The 21,344-nt window shown below is 35.5% G+C and overlaps 1 protein-coding gene across 2 annotated transcripts in view; it reads right to left on the bottom strand.

The window, feature by feature from the left end:
* Positions 1-21,344, bottom strand: part of FSD1L (fibronectin type III and SPRY domain containing 1 like) — a 35,354-nt gene that overhangs the window by 12,989 nt on the left and 1,021 nt on the right. For both annotated transcript variants that reach the window (XM_085317828.1, XM_085317836.1), the window contains exons 2-9: positions 17,644-17,739; positions 16,548-16,679; positions 11,245-11,346; positions 7,884-7,906; positions 5,424-5,545; positions 2,535-2,744; positions 2,109-2,207; positions 281-407 (exon numbers count right to left, since the gene is read on the bottom strand). In XM_085317828.1, coding sequence (XP_085173954.1) covers positions 281-407; positions 2,109-2,207; positions 2,535-2,744; positions 5,424-5,545; positions 7,884-7,906; positions 11,245-11,346; positions 16,548-16,679; positions 17,644-17,739 — 911 coding nt within the window. The remainder of the gene's footprint in view (positions 1-280; positions 408-2,108; positions 2,208-2,534; positions 2,745-5,423; positions 5,546-7,883; positions 7,907-11,244; positions 11,347-16,547; positions 16,680-17,643; positions 17,740-21,344) is intronic.

Genomic DNA, 21,344 nt, shown 5'->3' with positions numbered 1-21,344 from the left:
TATTTTTAAAAGGCTTAAATTCTGCTTAATGTTATGGAATCTATTCAAAACGTTTCTTATTAAGCTTCTCGACATATTAATTCTTTATTTCCCTCCCCTGTAACAAACATTTTTTCCAGAGAAAAGCAGAGTCAAACCTCCTTTGGTTTCCACTGTTCTATCAGTCATATGAGTAACCAGAGAAGAAAGTGTTTGGTTTTCCACTGCCTTCTTTCTCTTAATTGCCAGGTAAGACATTTCAGGCAACAAAAATCTTTACAAACCAAGTTAGAATTCTTACCTGCCTTTGTTCTCCTTTCCTTTTATTTTTTCTTGGCCTTTGCCTCCAGTAGGGTCCCATTCAACGTAATTATCTTCAACTTTCAAGTTCAGATGAGATGAAGTATTGTCCAAATTGAACACAAATGCTGGTCAAGACAAAACATGAAACAGTGAAAAAAGTGTTCTCTTGTCTTGATGGTTGTTTATACAAAAGAACAGAAACAGTGGAAAACTACTTGTACAGCACTATACAACTTAATAAAAGCATCTTATTAGCCCAATACTTACAATCAAGGTAAAGAGCCCCTCAAATAAAGGGAAGTTATTTATCTTCAGCCTACAGCTTGTTAAATTCAACTATTAAACTAGAGCTTTCTGCTATCTGCGACCTATTTATAATTGTATGAATCTAGGGAATGATTTAAAGCTACACTCATTTTCCATACTTTATAGCCCTGATTCTCTAAAGTGTTTATGACTAATAARGATTTTTAAATCTTGAGTATACTAAATTGATAGGATAGTACATACTAGAATACAGAATGAGCTGTAGAACAGGCTGCAGATATTACAGCAGTACAGCATGCATGAAGCTAGAAGACTCTGTATTACCTGCAGCCAAATACTTTATCCAGTGAAACAAAACTAATAACATGCTGAGTCACTAGGATATTTACAACATATTTTGTAGGTGTTCTAATATCAAACATTTCAGGCTGTTGCTGAAAAAGTATACTCCAGATTTTGTGAATTTGGAGGTCAACAGTATCAAGTCTGAAAAAAAAAATAAAGTAAGCATATGGCCCAAGCAGAGAATTTCTGTGGGCCAAGTATTAAAGARAGTGAACTGGACTCAGTGTTAAGGTGCACATACACACTGAAGTTAACATGGGCAGCATGATAATCACCCAAGTAAGAGTTGTTTCTGATACTACTAAAAGGAATGGAAGCGAACGGAAGTATTGAATTCTGAACATCATCCAGTACCTGCTGCATAACAGTATTAAAACAAATAAAATAATTTTAGAAGTTACCAAAATGCATATAAGCTCATTTAAAAACAAAGCTGTATGAAATCTGAAGCAGCATTCACTAGAAATAGAATTCATGTTTTAATTCTCATGCTTAGCAATCATCTTGCCCTTTTTATCCTGCCACAATGAAAGCATCAGGACCACCARCTCCACTATAATAATAGTTAAGATCTGTGTTCTTACAAACCATCAGTTCCACTTCAAGAGTGGAAAGCATCACAGAATTTTTCATCTAGTTTATTTGCAACCAGATATCAGAAAGCCACCACTTTGGATCAGATTTTAACACAATTGCTTAATAACCTACCACTGTGAAGCTGTTTATCCTTTGGTTGCTGACCATGATCAGAATCCATAGGTAGTATTAAAAAAAAAAAAATGCTTTCAGCATCTTTATTTACAGAAGGCCATTACCTGTCACATGCGAAGTATCACTCACCACCCAGCTATACCAACTGCTTAAACGCCACAGACATCCAACTGGCACTCAGCGACAAAGCTAATCTCCTCTTGCTACAYTCTCAGTATGATCTAGTGGTATAAAATCTCAAATACACAATCCAGAACAACGCACATCAGGCTCTCTTGGAGAAAGTTACATCACTACCTCTTTTTCAGTGTCTGGATACTAAAAGAACCTGCCATTTATACAGCTTTATATATAATCTCCTTCCTAACACTTTAGAAAAATGGTTGCTCAAGCACTGCTGAAATATGCCCTTTAACATACACATTAGTACATGAAGGCAAGACTAAGTTAATCTACACACAAAGCTTTCAGTACATCTCAGTTTATAGCCTTTCAAATTTTACCTTTGGTCTCCAGAGTCACCGGATCAGAGTACTCCCCTGCCACAGCCTTGTTGCAAGCTCGTACTCTGAAGTTCATATACTTCGTATCAAATTTCAGACCTAAAAAAGTGGATGTTCAGAAACTTAATTTGAGATTAATCATGGAAAATCTGAACAAGACTAAAGCCAACTTCATCTAGCTGTTGTATTTATTTAATCCRCATAAAACAAACTCAAATATATCAGCATGAAATTCATTTACCGTTTTTTTTAGATAAAACCTCAGACTCCAAACACGTGGCAGAGCTTAGTTAAACAAAGCATTCAAAAATTTAATATTAAGCAACAGAAGCTTCATTAAATACGTAAAAAGAGCTTTTAAGAAAAGTTCCATGTGCAAACAGTTAGATCTCTATTCTTGTTTTTGAAGTATAAAAAAATCTTTACCCGATAGCATGTATTCAGTAGCCTTAATATAGTCTACTAGCTCCCAACATTGTTCATCTTTTACTCGAGGAAGCCCATCAAAGTTGGTTTTCCTGTACTCCAGTACAAAGTGATCAATTCTGTTGTCTTCTTCAGGCATTCTCCATGATACTGTTACACAGTTATCAGCAACCAGACACGCTGCAAGATCTATTTCTGGAGCTTTAGGGACTGCAGAAAAGAAAATAGACTGAATATTAATTGGCTCTCCCTGGATTACAGAGGTCAAAAGCTGCCTTCAACTCAGTCACACAATCCTTTTAKGGGATATATGCCATTACCAAAGTCTGATAAAAGACTAAGCATGTCACTTTTACTTAACACACAGCTTACAAAATGGGAAAGAAACATGATGACCTCTAGAGTTAACTTTCCAGATGTTTGTGTTTTATTAGCAAGTTGAGTTTTCCCTCTGTTGAGAGCATTAAGAAGCACAGAGAACTTAAAACTGTGCRCCTACACCCAGGCTAAGAGTATTAAATAGGAAAAACATTAAGGAGTTAACTTTATCTTTCCGAGTCTGCAGAAGACACACACAATTGTCGCCTTCAAACAGTATTATGACTTAGCTTTCCTCCAGCACTATAGGCAACTGTAACAGTGTAAGTTTCTACTAACCAGTCAGCAGTTACCTAGTTTTCTTTCCTTCTCACTGTTCATCTTGAATGAAGAGGAAAGAAYTCCTAAGATTCACAAAAAAAATTAAAAAAAAAAAATCTATTCTCATGAAATCATAGAACACTTAAGTCACCAGACTTTTTTTAAAAGAAATTTACACACTTGTAGTGTCTGAAGTACAGTGAAAATACTTCTGTTGGCTGAAGTTAAAAAGAATTGTTTACGCTTTTTGGGAGGAAGGGTCTAKAAAAGCTTTATATGATTCTGCAACAACTTGAAGTGACCTCCAAGTCAATATATCAGGTAACAATGTCAAGAAAGTACAATACTGAAACATCTCTGCAGTTATCATGCTCCAGTGATGAAGTCCTAATTACCAACCTTTCACATTTGCAAGCTGAAACTACTGCTTCTTGAAGAGATTGATTGTACAGTGATTCCTCTGCATTGAAATTAATGCAAATCACAGTAGTTAAGAATCATGTTTAGCTACATGCTAAACATGCACGTAGCTACAGCAGCTTAGAAAAAGAAAGAACCTGCTTTGATTTATGTACCACCCTTCATAAATTCCAGTGATTATTTGTTCAAATATTTTAACCTAGTACTGCTCAAGTGTATCTTTCTTTCCACTTTCCTATAGCAGAAACTGAACAGAAGCATAAACTGGCATAGATTTAAATGCTTGGAAAAAAACATACAGAAGTGACTGAAGTCAAAAGGAAGTTCTAATGAGACATTTAAGTACATTTGTTATCAAATTTCAAAATCATGAAACCATAATTTAAGAATATCAATACTATCCACTCTTAAGCAAAAGAAACTAAGACAAGGACAAGCATTTCAGAACGTATGCAAGTAAGTTCAAGCATTTATTCCCATTATTTCTGTCACAGTGTGAGGCACTAGTCTTCCATATTTTTAGAATGAGTAAGTTTTCAGCACCACTGCGTCAAGCAGTATTCAAATGCATACATTACCAAGCTTCTTTTCTCCTTCCTGCAAAAGATCATTAATATATCCTGATGTATAAAACTATCAATGATCAGTACAGTTCTACCTATTATAGTTTGAGCTGTGGTAAATACCATTAGGATTCAATAATTTGATAGCTTGGAGCTACATTAAAAAGAATCAAGTTTGACAGTRGGTAGTTGATTTTGTTTATAGATCAAAGGTCCAAACAAAAATTTATTAGACTTTCTACATCTTTGATAAGGAAAATGCCTGTATAACAACGGCCATACTAAAGAATATCCTCATGTAGATAAAAGATTTTGTTCATGCTTGTAATAACATCTTAACACTTGTTCATATTCCTGTCAAACAGGTGCACTGATCAGCTTATCTAGCTTGTTCCCTTATCTACAAAATGCAGAGCTGGGATTGCCATCCAGACACTAAAAATAGAATGGGAATTTCTGCCTGGACACACTGCAAGCTGATCACTAGGAATAACACTGGTAATTCGCTAGGCCTGTTACCATATACTGTATCTGCATCATAGAAGATAAATGGGAAGAAGTGTAAGCTGATACTGCCAAGTCCTTAACGGATTTGTAGTGAGCAACACCCCTGCAAACAGTACTCTTGCCAAGATACCCTTGGTAAGAGTCAAGGGCAAWGTGATTTGAATGAAGGAACTTTAAATGAAGATATACACTGGAACACAAGGTTTATGTCTATTAAACCAGTAACAAATAGAAGTGTCAATAAYAATTTTGTATTATGCTAACATCAGAAGTTTCACTGCCCTCGTTTATCACTGTCTTGTGTTTTAGACTTTTTTACTGTTATCCTGGAAAATGACATGTTAGTTGACAGTTTCATGCATCTTATTGCAAATTACTGAAACTGGACGCGAGGATGTCACTAAAAGCTTGAAGCTAGTAGGTATTATCTTAAGAAACTTAAAGCATCTCTGGGAAATACTGAAGAACTGACACCTCAAGAATGTATTTAAGAAAAATTTTCTTTCAGGACTCTCAGAAATTGAAAAACATTGTATGGAAAACTCATTTGCATGTATAAGACTAATTTTTTGAAACACTAATATAATGTAAAAATTAACACAAYAAACCAGAAAATTACTTTAACCAGGTATTCAGCCTAACATCCAAAATATAAAAACAAATTTAGGTACTCTGAAAAGTTTGCTTATTAGGATGTAGGAGTTGTTACTACTTGAATAATTTACAATATAGAAATTAAACARCTTGCATAAAACTTTACCTGGCAAAAACTTTACAGCCTGCAGTATCCGCCTTTCCAGGGAGAAGTCCACCATTAAATGAGTCATACTATCACTGACCTTTGGTTTCAGAGAAATACGGAATGCTGAAGCCATTGTAACTCTAAAGTCAGGAAAATAGCATTAGCAAAATACAGTTTGCATTATTTAAGCACAGTAGTCACTTTCAAAGACAGTAATTGGACGATCTGCATCATTAATTTCAAGTCGCTAGTCAAAACACTGTTCTCCAATCAAAGACCAGCATATTTTTAATAGTTATTTAATGTTTAGTAAAAATTGCAAACTATAAAGTTTTGCTAACGTGACTGCCTCACTAAAAGAACATGGCATGAGCTCCCAGTGGTTCCATCTTACTAGGACAAAGATACTAGGAGAGAGTGGAGACTAGCTTTAAGTCTCATCTCTCCAATGGCCCAGAATTTGGGTTCTTTTTCACTGGTGAAACAAAACAAATAACTATTTCACACAAAATCCCTGAGCACAAAAGCCTAAAGCACTGAAGAATCAGCATCATTATACACTTTGAAATTTTAAAGTAAAAATCTTTAGATTAAAAATATACAAAGACCTTCCCACTAAACAAGATCTACTTACTGCCTCCCAAGTGGGATGAGTTTAAGTGTTAGATATTACTCAGAGGCATTTAAAATATCAGTGAAGAGGCCGAATATTCTGATTTCATGTTCACTTTTTGCCTTACTTGGGGACAAAGTAAAGTTCATTTGCAGACACCATACTGTTTTGCAATACATGCAAGTACTGGATCAGTCTTACAAGAGACACYGAAGCACACTACAGTTAAGCACTCCCATTTCCACTTTTGAAATGTTAGCTTTGTGATTGCTCCTACAATAGCACCCCCACTCTGTATTGGCTGATAAAACCAAAAGCCAAGCAAGTCTCTTATCTGATTTTCTTAAGACACAAACCTTAAGACACCAAGTAGAATTTCAATAAAATTGAGACAGCACACAGGTCCTCTCCCTGCTTTACAAAGAGTAAAGCCCTGCTAAGAAGATTCTTAGCTACAAAGCAACATATACCCCATAAAGTCAATTGCAAAAACCTATATCCATTTTACATCTACAGATCTGTAACATCTTTGGAACACCTAATGCTTGCTGCTTCCTGTGAGCTGGGAACAACTAAGTACTTCACTAGTATAAAAGAGTGGTTGTGTGTTAGTTACACTTAGATTAAAGAACAGTGAAAAAGATCAGAATTTTAGGCATAGACAAGGGGAAGAAAGTAAGAGACTGAATAGCAAATATGAGCATGCAAAGAATGATAAGAAATACTATTTTGGGAAACAGACATTTATGAGACTGAAAGGAGCATAAAACAAAAATAGGTCAAGTGGTTTCCCAAGGCAGAGCTGACTTTCTGAAATCCAGTATGGCCCACCCATCAGATTGCACTGTTTAGCCAGACTTAGAGCCAATACTTCAAAGAAAAATGCTCTGATTAATAAAACACTGAGTAGCCAACTTCAGATAGCTTTTAACTTCTGGTTAGGTGCAGAGATTCTACACAGTACCAGCCACAGCTGACTCAGCAGCATTATACTACAGAGCATTACAACAAACTGGAACGAAYAGGATGACATTTGCTCCTGATCAAAATGTCTGAAGATTTCTATCACTGCAATATTGATAGGATCTGCTAAGGATTAGTTCTCTACCTAAGGAGAAGCAAAGACTAACTTCTAAGAGTTACTAATTTTACAATAAACTTCAGAAAAACTTGATGGATTCCTGCCTGAAAACCTGTAAATTTAAACAAACTTATTTGGTCAATGAGTAGCACATGCTAGAAACACCCTGTGGGCTGTCTCAAATTATAACACAGAGCATGTAAGTTTTCTGAACTTGAAGACCAGCCTTGAAGCATAATTGTCATTTTTCCAAGTGAAAAAAGATGTCCTTAACATTTATTGTTAAGTAGTATAAGTTTAGCTTTATAGCAAATTCACCAACATTAACCCCAGTGATGTCACCAGAAACACYTGAACAGCTATAAGACTTCACATTCAAAAGGAATATTAGGTAGCAAAAGCTCATCTTAAGCATTAAGAAAAGATCAAGGTTCTATCATAATTTAAAGGGATACAGTCAACTTGAAACATTATTCCATATCAGTCATCAGGTTGTTAACTTACAACCTTAAGTTTTGTTGTTTCAGAGCTATTATTTCCCTGTGTTAAAAACATCTTTTTTTTTATTAAGGTGTGAAAGGCCCATACTCAGCAAGGAACAATACTAAAAGTTAAAAGGATACAAGTTTTCACTCTTCTTTCATAAGCTGTGATATCAACAGGAATACTTAGGAAGGAGTCAGAATGAATTTGATTTAAGTTGACTGTGTCACTTTAAAAATAAATGCAGTTTGAAGAACAAGTTTAATCCAATGAGACAAAAAGTGTAGACTTTGTACTGTACCTATCTTTGATCTGTCTGGCAGCCTTGATGTACATCAGGGAGAAGAGAGAAAAGGTAGTTAGTGTTTCCATGCAAGTCTCAGAGGCAGTAACATGCAAGAAGACTGAGAACAACATCAGAACTGTGGTACTCAGATCTGAAGATCAAAATGAGTTTAACAGTTGTATCAAAAGAAATTCTCCCATAAAGCATGTTAATGGTGCTGGTTAAAACTGCAACAGTGCATCACCTGACAACAAATAAATCTCAAGAGCCACACCAAACCAATTCCAAATTACTCTATTTCCTGTGCTAAATTTGTCTCTTTAGATCTCCCTGCCTCCACTAAGTTATTTTTCTTCACATTTTGAAAGAGATAAATGACCAAGCTCATAAATTTTTAATTAGCAAAGTACTTTGAGTGAAATTGTAAAGTGCTTGTGCTTGGCATTTCTCCAGACCAACTTTAAGATATATCTTGACTAGTAAGGAAAAAAAAAAAAAAAAAAAAACGACTCGCTTTCATGTTTCCTGTGAAACTCAGAGTACTACTCAGATAAAGCTTCCCAAAAGGTTCTCTCCATATGCCTATATTCAAAAATCACAGAATGCTGGAGTCTTCCCACAGCATATAAATGATACCACTGATACAGAAACAATGATGGCACATTGCAGAGGTAAGCCTTCACCGGCTTTTAGAAAGATGGAATCCCCCTCCTTTATCAAGGGGAACTGCAAATGTAGAACAAAATGTTACTGTAGAAAGTTAAGTAATAGCTTAGATCTGCTGAATTTATGTTTGGAAATTACATTGCTATTTGATCTAGTGTGCCACTCAGCTGCACAAGAAACATAAAATAAATTACAAGTTTAAAGTCAGAGTACTCCAAAATATTTTACTAGCTATAAAGTACGCTCATGGTGGAAGAATCACGATGGCCACTGTTGTAAAACCAATTTTATATTCTCAAAGTAGAAAGTGAAAAAATGTTTAGAAATAATTTAGCTTAAGAGATAAGTTTTGTCTTAATATAAAAGAAAGCTTTTGTAGAAACTACTAACATTCTCCTATWTGATAGCTGTAGACAAGAAATCATTTCTTACAAACTAAAGTAGTCTTCATAATTTCCACATCTTGTGGAATATTCAGTACCCAAGATTCAATGAACAATCCACTACAAGACAGACTTTACCAACTCTATTAAATTTATTTTGTTTCCAAGGCTWCTGACAAGGAAGCCCCATCTCAGGTCATCTGAACAATGTCAAACTACATGTTATCTAGCCATTAAACTTGTCCTTGTGCTGGCATTCATGCTCTTTTTCATCCTGAAGATCAGCTATTTAAGGGAATGATGCCATTAAAAGTCTAAGAGAGAAAAAGAAAAAAAAATGTTTAGCTTTACGTTAATTTCTCTTGAATTGAATTAYTGCAGAAGCTAATTAAAACTGGTACCAATAGAAAGGTGTTGGTGATGGAGCTGCCCTGTCAGCAGCAGTTGGTATTTGAACTAGTTTAGAGGTAGCTTTACCCAGCCACTAGTCAAGGCAGTATTTTCTTAAAACGCATGACACAATTGAAGCACATTTCCAAGTTCTAGTTAGTGTAACGCAAGTTTGAAATCCTAGATTTAACTGAAATGGTTTTTAGTATCATAAGCCTCARATTCAAAATGTTAAAGAAATATTCCCCCAGTAAGACCTCAAGAATAACTTTTCTTAGAAYATTTGATTGAAAAAAGCATTAGCAATGATCTAAAAAACAAACAACTTGCAAAGAATCCAAAGCAACATTTTGCATAGTGCTTAAAAACTAATTCAGTCAACACATCACTATAACAAGCCAAAAGACAATGCAAAATGAAGTGCTAAGAAAAACACCTAGTTTAGAAATTGTCATCCTTCAAGGCAAATGAATCAAACTTGAGACTCAAGAAGTGATCAAGACAGCAAACAAACATGTTGCCAAAAAGTATAATTCACAGATTAAGACAGCTTCTCATTGTTTTGAAATAACTTATATCCTTGCTCCAGTTAAAATGCAGAAAGACAAAAGTAATTGGGTCTTGGATTTGGTGTGGCTGAACCTGCTACTAATGYAAGATTTATTATAGCAAGTTTCACTAAACAGGGCCTATCTGTACTGAGGGAAATTACTTCTAGAAATATTTTATTAGTCTGTAAGTATTCTCTTCCAGTTAGACACATTTTCCCTCTCACTTACAAGTGTGCTGCGGTTATATACACATTATTTGTATTAGAATCACAATGAGGCCTCAAACAGGCTCTTGCTTTAAGAGTGCACAAATACATTACTAGCTTTTTGGGAACACATAGAGTCACCCTGAGTTCAATTTCATAAGATCTTTCAGAATGAATTCAAGGTTACAAATTAAAGGATCCACACCTTGCATAGAGTTCTGCAAAAACGTATCTTGTCATCTATGGATGGTTATAGACATAATATTGAGACACTCAGCAAGAGTCACGTAACAGTTTAAGGCAACTGACAGGTTATTTGACAAAACTTTGAAGGCTGGCTGTCATTTACATTGTAGTCTTACAATCTAAGACAGATTTATTTTACCTTCTCTTCCTGGGTTCACCTACCTAGCATCAACACAGATTTAACAGTGATGGTTAGCTATCCAGGAGAAGGCATTTGTTTCCCTCCCGCCCCGAGTAAGAAAAAAAATATATATTTTTAGATTTGCCTATATTAGTTACTGTGAAGAACAAATTCAGTTTGGATGCAGAGCTGTGCACAAAGTCTCAAATTCTTCAGGTACCTGTGGTTTTAAGTGATACTGGTACTTAAACTGAAGACTGAAACAGGCTGCCGTAGTAGTCTACTTAAATTGTGACTGAGCATAGGCTCTGCAGCTTTTAATTGTTTTTCTACTACAGATCCTACACATCCACAATGCTGCAACATATATCTCTCTGATTCARTTCCACAATGGGCAAAACTGGAAATTCTCTGCTATAGGCATTCCCAAGTTGATCTCAAACTTCTGATGGAGTACCCATGACATRTGAATGCTGCAAGTTCCAAGTGCTAATTAAACTACAAAAAAYGACTGAACTTAAGTTCATTCATGCATGTTCTCTGGATACTCAATCACGTTAAACTTTGACTGCTGCTTAAAGTTCTCTGAATACTGGAGCTACTTAGACCAGTTTGACAAAAGCTACTTTAAAAGTGGTAAGACTATAGCGCTTAGACACATTGGAGGATTAACTATATTTTTGTATACTTTATCATCCTTACTCTCGATACTCTTGATAAACTTGTACTGCCAGGCTCTGCAATGCAAAGCCTATTCAAAATCGAGACAAGTATCAGCACCTGCCTTACATGTATCAGTTTAATGTTTTCTACCTTTGAGAATTCCACAGGGTCCTTTATGTCCAGTGACTGTGCAGCAAGTTCTAGAAGTTCTTCAGAACTCTCCAGGGCATTACTACACTGGCTAAGTTGATTCTGAAGCAAAAAAGAAAATATGATTAATTTGATATATTTGACTTAAATAGTGGTTTGTAAGTTAGGAAGAGCAGAACTACTAGTTCTTTGCTATGCCTTTGTAATACTTTTACTTRCATCACTTTTACTTACAATACAGTATTGCATACTGTTACTACATCCCTAAAAAAAAGTTTTGAATATAGTATAGGCCTGCATACTGCAGGTCTAACAAGATGCACATTCAAACTACAGTCCTGCCAGCAGATTCTGTATTGCCATTCAATCTACAGCTATTTTTCTAACCATGCGATACCTTAGTCTCGCAACAAATGACCATCRTGTAATTTTTCTTCAAAAAGCCTTTTAGGAAAAATTGTCCTGAATCTTGAGACAGTCCTAGTCACTGTCTCAAGAGCAAATTACATCAACTTCAAGAACAGACTGCCCTCAAGCACTTAAAAACTGTAACTAGTTTTGGCAAGACATTAAATGTATCTAAAACTTAATGATCAAGAATAAAAAAGTAGCAAGTTAACAGTTCAAAGGCTAGAAGTTTATACACAGTTTCTATATGACTTTTGGAATATGTRATTAATGCAAGTTGTCATTGATCTAACACAGCTGCTCTCCTCTTCAGATGTTATTCAAAGCTGACAAAGTCAGATGCAGCATGATACTGCCAAAGTGTCCTAGGCGAACACCTCAAAAAAAAGCAACAAATGCCAGAGCCACATCAAGTTTTCCAGAAACGATCTAGTAACTAAATGCTTACATTAGCATCTTACTGGCATGCATCTGKATTTCAGAGTGGAAATAAACATTTTAGTGCCATTAAAATACACTGTCCCCAAATTAWGCAGTGTACTTGCAAAGTTCCTTCTATAGCAACTGAGTATTTGGGAGAGACACTAAGGAAGCCACTTCCTTCAAACAGCAAGTTTATACTTACACATAAGTTTGTCTTGGTTCCCACATATAAAGTTAATTCTCAATCCCCATCTAAGATAAGGATTTGATAAAACCAAAACAATACACCACAGTTCATCTACTGGTTTGGTTTGTTAAATGCACTGTTAGAAAAGCACTCTTCTCATAGATCCTACAGTGCCTCAGTTCCAGAGGAAATYTGCTCTGTCATCAAGTAAAGATAATGTCCTTTGAGGATATGGTTGGATAACAGCCTCAGCTGAAAGACAAGTAGGGCTCTTAACGACTGTGTCAGTCATCTATAACATTCCACTTGTCTTCATCCTCTTCTGATTTTAAGTAACAGCTCAGCTGTTCAGCACATGGATATCAGGCARCAATTCTTGGTACAGCTGTACAACACAGACAGGCTTTCAGAACTTGGTCCAGCCACACTTGAATTGTTAATCTAACCTGATAAAATCAACTTAGCTAATAGAAAACTTCTACACAGTCAAGTCAAACAGCCATATGAGCAAGTGTCAAAATGGTTTCCAATTTCAGAACACTTATTTGCAAGATGAAAATTATAAAGTAGAGTAATTGATGCAAGTCACAGTTGAATGAGAGTTGCTCACTAAGAACTATTTATTCTTGAAGTCTTTAAGTTCCATGGACCTAGGTAGGCCTCTGTCTTAAGCTCTGAGCAGCCAAGGCACACTTTGGAAGGAATTTCTAGCAGAGAAACAGATCCCCACTTCTGTGGGTCAGCAAGACTGAAGAAGCTGAAGACACTCTTGTGCTCTACTCCTACAGTTTCAGGTTATAGTTTTATTCACTAGGAATATGTAACAAAGCAAATAAGCCTGCAGAATAATTGGTAGGTTATTCCACTTAAGTGGAACAACAGGAATCCAAGTTTTAACTGAACTGTAGAGAAATTTAATCACTATTACCTACCAAGTTCTGAAATTCCATCAGTACTCAAAGAGGGTGTACTTCCTTGCCTCTAGACCCTCCATCCAACAGCTAAGTCTTCTTTCTAGAYTTCTCAGAACTCCTGCTCATCTTTTAAAGTGAACTCTTTAGCTTGTTCTATTATGAGTAGTTTACCACTGCAAATGCCCCCCTTCAACAGCAGCTGCCAGTGTCTCTTTTCCACAAGTCTTCCTCAGACTGCAGGTACCTTGGAAATTGATTCTCCCCTCTGCACATCTCCCCAGCAAATCACTGTTTGAGGCTGCAGGCATTTGAACAGAAGATTAACATTAACAGCTCTTATCTGTTAGTGTTTTGCACCCTAGATTCATGGAGGCATCTGCCAAATACTGTCAGTAAGTTAGTGAATTAATATACACTGGTACATTCACCAATACAAATTGCATCACTCAAGATAAATCCAAATTTTTTTGTCAACACCTAAATATAGGAGACTAGCGTCATTAAGAATTAAAAATCAGCAAGACTTGTTGTACTACTAGATATAGTAGCAGAAACAATACTATAGACTACTATCTRAATGAACATGGTATAAGGAATAAACAGCCAATGCTTTAAGATAATTTTAGGTAGAGACAAAGCAGAACAATAAGTGACCAGGGCAAGGATGGCAGAAGTAACTGGATACAGGATTAACCATCATAAGATATGTTTAAATTAGTCAAAGTACAAAAAAGTCAAAGATTAGAAACTTGCAATGAAATAAACACTATCAGAGAGAGAGAGAGAGAGAGAGAGAGAGAGAGAGAGAGAGAGAACTAACAATTGATTGGTGGGTGGCTCTTATGCTACTCAGAATACATTAAAGACCAGACAATAATCCAGGTTGCTAACTGAGAAACTCCAGAAGAATCTAAAATAGATACAGGAGTGGGCAGGAGAAGAATGAAATTTCAAGTAAGTGAAATTGAGCATAAACTAGAAAAAACAGGTAGTCAAACAGCTGTGCAAACTGTCAGTTAAACAAGAAACATTAGGGATATCCCAGTAAAGATTAAAATGACTAACACAGCCCTTCAGCAATGTCATGTTGCACAGATAGAAAACTTTTCTCTTAAAACTCATATTTCTGATAGGAATTCTGTGCCAAACTGAGCATGGTCACTAAGCAACATTCCCTTCTTACAATATGAGGTGGAATATACCAAAGCATCCTCCTTAAGAAGCTCCAAGACCTTAGTTTTACTGCAGCATCTTTTGGGGGTTATTCATCCAAGAATAACTATTCAGCTGTTATGCAAATGACATGTTTATTTTTTCTAAACATTTCTTAAAGCCATATTGAAAGGAGTTTTCCCACTGAGTTTTAGGCAGATAACAATACTTTTGATAATTTTGGAACACAGTCAAAGATTTAGGATTAAATTAAATTGATGTTACGAATAATCGGATTTTGTAGCAGCTGAATTTAACAAGAAAAACTAATACAAAAAAATCACATCAATAGATGTATGCCAAATGAACTGCATACTGCTAAAAGATACCTTTATAGAGTTAAACATAAGTCTATGCACACTGCAATGAAATAGCAGTTTTAACATATGTATTTAACAGGACTGTCATATGTCAGTACATGTTGAACTATCCATACCCAGGGCACAGACTTTCCAAAATCAGGTGTTAGGGCTAAAAAAGTTGCCTAAGCTATACACTAAGTCATGAACTAATCAAGATGAAAGGTGCTAAAGCAGCATGCTTGGATCACCTACATTTCAAGCAACACTATTGCCAAATATCAGAGATAAGGCAGTTACAGTTAATCAGACCAATATTCTTAAGAACTCCTAACCAGTAAAGAGTCACTCGCATTCATCAGCTCTTCCATTTTTTCAGTAAGCTGAATATGTTTGTGCTCCAGGTATTTCCTCCACACTTTATCCTGGAGTAAGACACAGCCCTGCTTTATAGATGGAAAAAATCACAGCAAGAAGCAATACTGTTCTGAAGGATACCATCTGTGAATAGAATTTGAAAAGTAAGGCTCCAGTCCTATTCCTATTCCATAGCTGTAAACTCTTTAGACTCTTAGCATGAAACTTTCACRCAGAGAAACTTTCAGGCAGAGAGCTCATCCTGCATGTCAGTCTTTATTCCTGTAAACATCAGAACTGCTACAGAGCTGGAAAGCATGAAACAAAGCACTCGATTGCTTCAACTGGAGGACTCGCAACTTTGCAGGAAACCTGGCACAAAAGCTTCCATGTCAATACCCAGAACGCTCCATCATTTCAGAGTGGAAGTACAGAACAAACTGAAATGTTAAATCTGTTTTACATGTTCACCCAGAAGTTCTGAGATGTTTTACAACCACAACCTTTAAGCATGGACGTAAAGGAGACTTAATGAAACCTATGGAATTTGTTTTAGGAAGTAGTTCTAGAATTTCTTTAACCCAKTAACAGGAAACCAAAGGAAACACGAAGTTTTCGAGGACAAATACCTTTACTGCTTTGCGTAAGTGAGAAAAACTAGGCAGAACTTGATTTCTCACACTGCATTCTAAGATGGAAYGTAGTAGGACTGTAAAAAGAAAATAGGCTAGAGGAATAGCCTCTGTTTGAAAGATATAAATTCTTCCGTGGTTTTACGCAACAATACTAGTCTGAAAGCTAAAGTTGCTACAAGCTACTGGAAAATTACAGACCTTACACCTATTTCAGAAAGCCACATTTTCGCTTCTATTTCTCTGAAACCTATCGCAAAAGATTCTTCTACATTAAATTATAGAATTATATAAAAATAAAGTTCATGYAATAGGTTTAGTAGCAGACATCAGCGTAATATATTCCCTAACAATCCCCAAGCATGCAGCATCTTCCAGAGTGTGTATACAAGACCCTAGGTGTTAAGAAGCAGAAGATAATCAGATCTGTCAATAGGATCCTGGCCTTCATGATTAACATACCTGAKGTCAGTCCTGACTCCAGGTTCAAGCCTTAGCAAATTACTTAAGCATATCTGTATGTTCAGATGCTGTTCTGCTCTAAACTGGAAAAAAAAGCAAATTCCAATTTGGATGCCATTTTTAATTTGAAGGTAGTAAACACACACCAGGCCTGCTCCTATGCACGCATGCTCCACCTGTAAGCTATGGATAACATCACTTCCTTTGCATAACGTTAAAATAAACATGCCACAGACTACAAATTACCCTAAGAGAAGGGACCTCATAAATACTTAGATCAAAGAACATGCATTTACCTTCGTTTATTTCTTGCAAACACATCCAAAATAATCACTTACAGTTAAGACCTATACTAGCAACTTAGAATTGTTTTTATTTAGCTGCAAATTTACTTTAGCTATGCAGTTACCTGTAGAGCCTGAATTTTACGAGCCTCTTCTTGCTGAATAGTGTTTGTCATACTCCCCTTCATCTCATCCAGTATGGAATACAGACCATCAAATTCTTCATCCAACTCGGAGATAATGTTAGAAGAGTTTGTCTAGAAGAATTGAAACTGTTGCAATTAGTATTAAAACAAGGCAAAGTAAATGTTTTTTAGACAGAAAATTATACTGTCTGCCCAAACATACATTGCCATAACCACTTCTAACCTTCCCTTCTCATTACTCCTCACTTTACCAAAGGAAATAAAACATTAAGAATGACTGGCACCTCCTAACTAGACTTGATATCAGGACACTGAAGACTGACATACGTGGAAGACTGACAGTGCTACATGGAAATTTGCACAGAAACAATGTATTTGGCAACTTTGTTCAATGCCACAAGGCCTTCATTTCTCTCTTATTTAAATGCTAGATGCTTGTAAAGATGCTAGATGCTTTAGATGCTAGATTATGCTAGATGCTTGTAAAGAGGTAATTAACCAGTACCATAAGAATGGTTTCATTTCATACTAACAATAATCTACATTCAAGAAACCTTCATAAGGGTCTGGGAAGTGATTTCCATTTCTATAGTTGACTTGGCATTAACAAAATATAGCAAACCATACTGTTCATTGATAGAAAAAACACACTTAAATCTTGGAGCAGAAGTTCTAACAATTAGATCCAACTCTAGCATAAACCCAGTAATCTAAAAGTGCTAAAAAGGAAAAGAGCAAAGAATTCTCTTCAGTATCAGAACAATCTCGTTTTTTCAATTGGCCAAACAAAACAGACCTTCCAAAAAAAAGTAAAAACTTACCTCAAACTGAGAGGAGTTAGGTCTTGCATAATAGAGAAATCAAGTCTCAGGATAGCTTTTCACAAAAAACAAAAMACCCATATTGGAGACAGACTTCAAAAATAATAAGCTTTTCTAGTTGATTCCAATGTGAAGACTTGCTTTAAAGCTAATTCATAGAGCCCACATCTTGTAAATTATGCACAATTTTCAGTTTTCAGTCTCATAATGGTTACCCCCCACCAAAGTGTAACTTGGCGCCTTAGCATATATACCTGAACATTTTTTATTGTGTGGTTCAGCATGTCAATGAAGTTCTGAATTTCATCATTTTTGTTTGCTAGAGTAGAGACAATCCTTTGCAGAGTCTCCTAGAATTACAAAAACAAGAATTTGGAAGAGAACCATGAAATTTAACTATTACCATTTCAACATACATGGAAGTTATCAATGAGAACTCAGAAGTCTCTTCTTCGATACACTATTCTTTAACCTGTCGGAAAATACATATTAATGTATCTAAGTCATCCAAACCAGACTAGCTTTGGCTACTATCTTCTGCCCTAGATGATAAAACCGGTGCTTGTGCAACTGAGTAGAGACACAAAGGCAATACAACAGATAAATACTAATTTTTCTTCTGGGCTGACTTTTCTGTTGTCASAAGAAGCTAGCATTAAACTACTAATTTGATGTTTTACAGATCAGTTCTACATATTTACTCTACATATCACATAAAACAGGTTTATTCTACAAAATTAAAACAAATTCTAGCAAATGCAAGACAGAACCTTATCAATACCTGGAAAGAAGAGACCAGAYTATCTTTACTACCTCCAGTTATTAAAAAAAGCAGTGGCATAAGCTTAAAATAAGTACTAAGCAGGCAAAGTTGTTAAACATATCAAAATGCATTTTAGATTAAATTTGATTATCGAATTAACTGTGTTAAGATACAAGTGTTATATGCTAAGGATTCAACAAAAATGTATCAATGCGTGGCACTTAAAATCAAGTCTACTTATAAAATTGTGAAGTTCAGAATATACCAGCGTGCACAAGTGAAAACAAAATACAAGGTGAGGAGGTACCATTTTCTGTTCAGGCCAACCAATAAAAAGTTCTAGAAACAAAAATCTGACAATAAAATGATGGGTTTGTCAATTAGGAAAAAGTAAAAATTGCCTTAACTGTAACTAAGTTGTATTATTAATCAGTTGAGGCTCAAAGTTTCAAGTTGCTATTCTTACATTACTTGACAACATTTAGGAATTCAAGAAGACTAGGTGAGCTTTTAAGCCCTCAAAAGCAATTAGACCAAAAAGATGCTGTAAAGGTACTCCCATAAGCCCTTGATTAATAATCAYTTAACACTTGCTGCATTTGTTTGCTAAAAAACACAAAAAAGAAAAAAAAAAGAGAGAGAGAGAGAGAAAGTCTTTATCCTTTCACATTGATTTCTACAATAAACTCTTGACACTACCTCTCTCAAGGAATTTCTCCACTAGTCTTAAGTGGAGAAATATACATACTCATACCTGTTTTTTTGCTCCTTCATCAGCAGTATTTAAATAACCCATTTATGTCTTTATTGGTTCTTTATTCATCCATTGTTTGTTTCTGTAGCAGTATGCTATAGACCACTAACAGGAAAGTGAAGTTTTATTGCTTTGACCAACATGCACTGTAAAACAATACCATTAGGAAAAGATACAGTACAATTGCTTGCAACAACTGAAATTAGGACCTGCTAGGAGGACATCCAAGTTGACATGGTACCTTTCTGAAACAGTGAGTGTAGTAAGGCTTCATTGTGCAATTTTAATCAAATACTGAATGGATTCTATATGTTTAAAACAACTTTGTCCACATTACACTAGCAGACGAAACRCTATAATCTAACCAGTTGCTTCTTCATCCACTACTGACCAGAGGCAATTGTTTTTGCATGTCAGACAGCCCACAGTTAAGCCTTAGATCCTATAAACATAACTGTCAATTTGGATGAACAAGAAAACTCTCAATCCTCTTTCAACTAGGATTTTAAGGCTTACTCCRTTCTACCATGTGGAAAAAATTGTCTTCTTGTACATAGCTATAAAACCTAAAAGGATTATTCAGTACTACTTAAGACTAAAAGAAAAGGTCTACATTTGAAGAATGTTTAGAAAGCCTTTATGCAAGCAATTTAAAATACAGCAGAAACTAGAAGATAACTGTCAAAAAAGGTTTCCCACAATATCTGAAGTTAAAATCAATAACCAATCAAGGATCAGTACAATTCAAGCAAGCTAACAGTTTCTCCAAAAAGGAATTCCACCATCAAGTTCGATCTCACTTGACAATGAACAGACATCACCTACAACCAGAGAAAAAAGGCCTAAAATCCACTAACAGCATATAGAATATTTCTTAACCACCAGAGCACATGACATTACAAYAGAAAGTCAGTCTTGAAGAATAATTACTATAATACACTGATTGTCTTTCAAACATACCAAGACATATGATAAATTCAGGCTACTACATTCTTCCCTATTTCTTATAAAGGAAATTTCCAAAAATTCACTACAGTTATGTACAGTGACAGGCACACTAAGAAAATCATACATTTATAGAATCATTGAGGCYTACACAGTAAATTACTTTATATGACAATGACTACAGCATCAAGTTCAGTAAAAATTCTTAGTATTTATTCCTTTAACAGTATTTAAATTCACTTCTCAGTGATGGATCTAGTACTTTATTAACCTATTAACTAGAATCCTATTATAAATAACTCTTTAATTATCTCCAGCTAGTAGATCTAGTAATCTCCTAAATGTTCACCTGAGGTCCTAAAAGTCAGTTTCAAACTTGCCATAATATTTTGAAAGTGAATTTATTACAAAGAAGCTGAAGTTTAAGTCATTTTCTCCTATCACTCAGCATATAACTCTTCAATTTCATGAMCTATTCTTATTCTCCAAATCTAAAACCTTTTTTAAAGTATAAAATACATAGCACTTGTAAAGCAACAGAACTGATGTACAAAAGATGACAAAGGTTAAAGGACAAAGCCCTACAGCATGTGGTGGCACAGCAGTCTTGCCAAGAGCATTAAGGTAAACAATAGCACCTCCCTGAATAGCCAGCAACTGACATTATATYACTCTATGGCATCTGTTAAAGCAGCTGCGCACCTCAAATGTTAAGGAGYAGACTTCAACAAATTAAACAATTACATCATTTTTATTTGTTAAGAAGCAAGTTAAACTGTCCAAAAACACATAAGCCTTATGGCTGGATACAGATCTGAATTTCTAAAGCAGCCAAGTGCCTGTGTCACACTAACTTTGAGMGGATGAAATTTCCAGCAAAAGAGCATGTTTAGTTTCCATTAACTTAGTCCTCTTCACTACTTAGACATACTGGAAATGTCAGAGTTTGAAAAGTTACTTAAAAGAAAATAAAAGTGACCCTGCTGCATGAGCATCCACAGCTTCCATGCTCTTATAACAAGTTATYGTTCAAAAACTTATTTGATATTTTCGCTGTTTTAATAGAACTAGTATCAGTTTCAATTATAAAGCTACAGTATTTTATCTAAGTCATGGGCAGCAGCAAATCAGCAGCAGAAGTATTGTTAATCATATGATCAGTAACGATTTTACTACTGCATTCAGAACCTCTGAGTATGACTGAAATTCAGTTATGTTTAGTGATGTCACTGAGGAATATCCTTGCAGAGCACCCATGTGACAACTGCAGCCATCTCATCTCTGCCAACCAACAATACGCAGATTCAAGTTCATATATGAGCTACTAGAGGTACACTTTCATGGAAGTTCACATCTCACATTCTAAAGCCAGATGACTATGAAGTGCCAGTAACAAACGTTAAAGTAAAAAACAAGCATTTCTGATCAGTACCTTTCAAGCCATTAGCAATACCAATTATTCAGACTATCCAGAAAAAGATTTCCAAGCACTA

The sequence above is a fragment of the Rhea americana genome, unplaced genomic scaffold, assembly GCF_003343005.1.
Source record: "Rhea americana isolate MKP2758 unplaced genomic scaffold, rheAme1 scaffold_115, whole genome shotgun sequence".
Lineage (NCBI taxonomy): Eukaryota > Metazoa > Chordata > Aves > Rheiformes > Rheidae > Rhea > Rhea americana.
The sequence above is the reverse complement of the archived record's forward strand: the minus strand, read 5'-3'. Positions and strand labels throughout refer to the sequence as shown.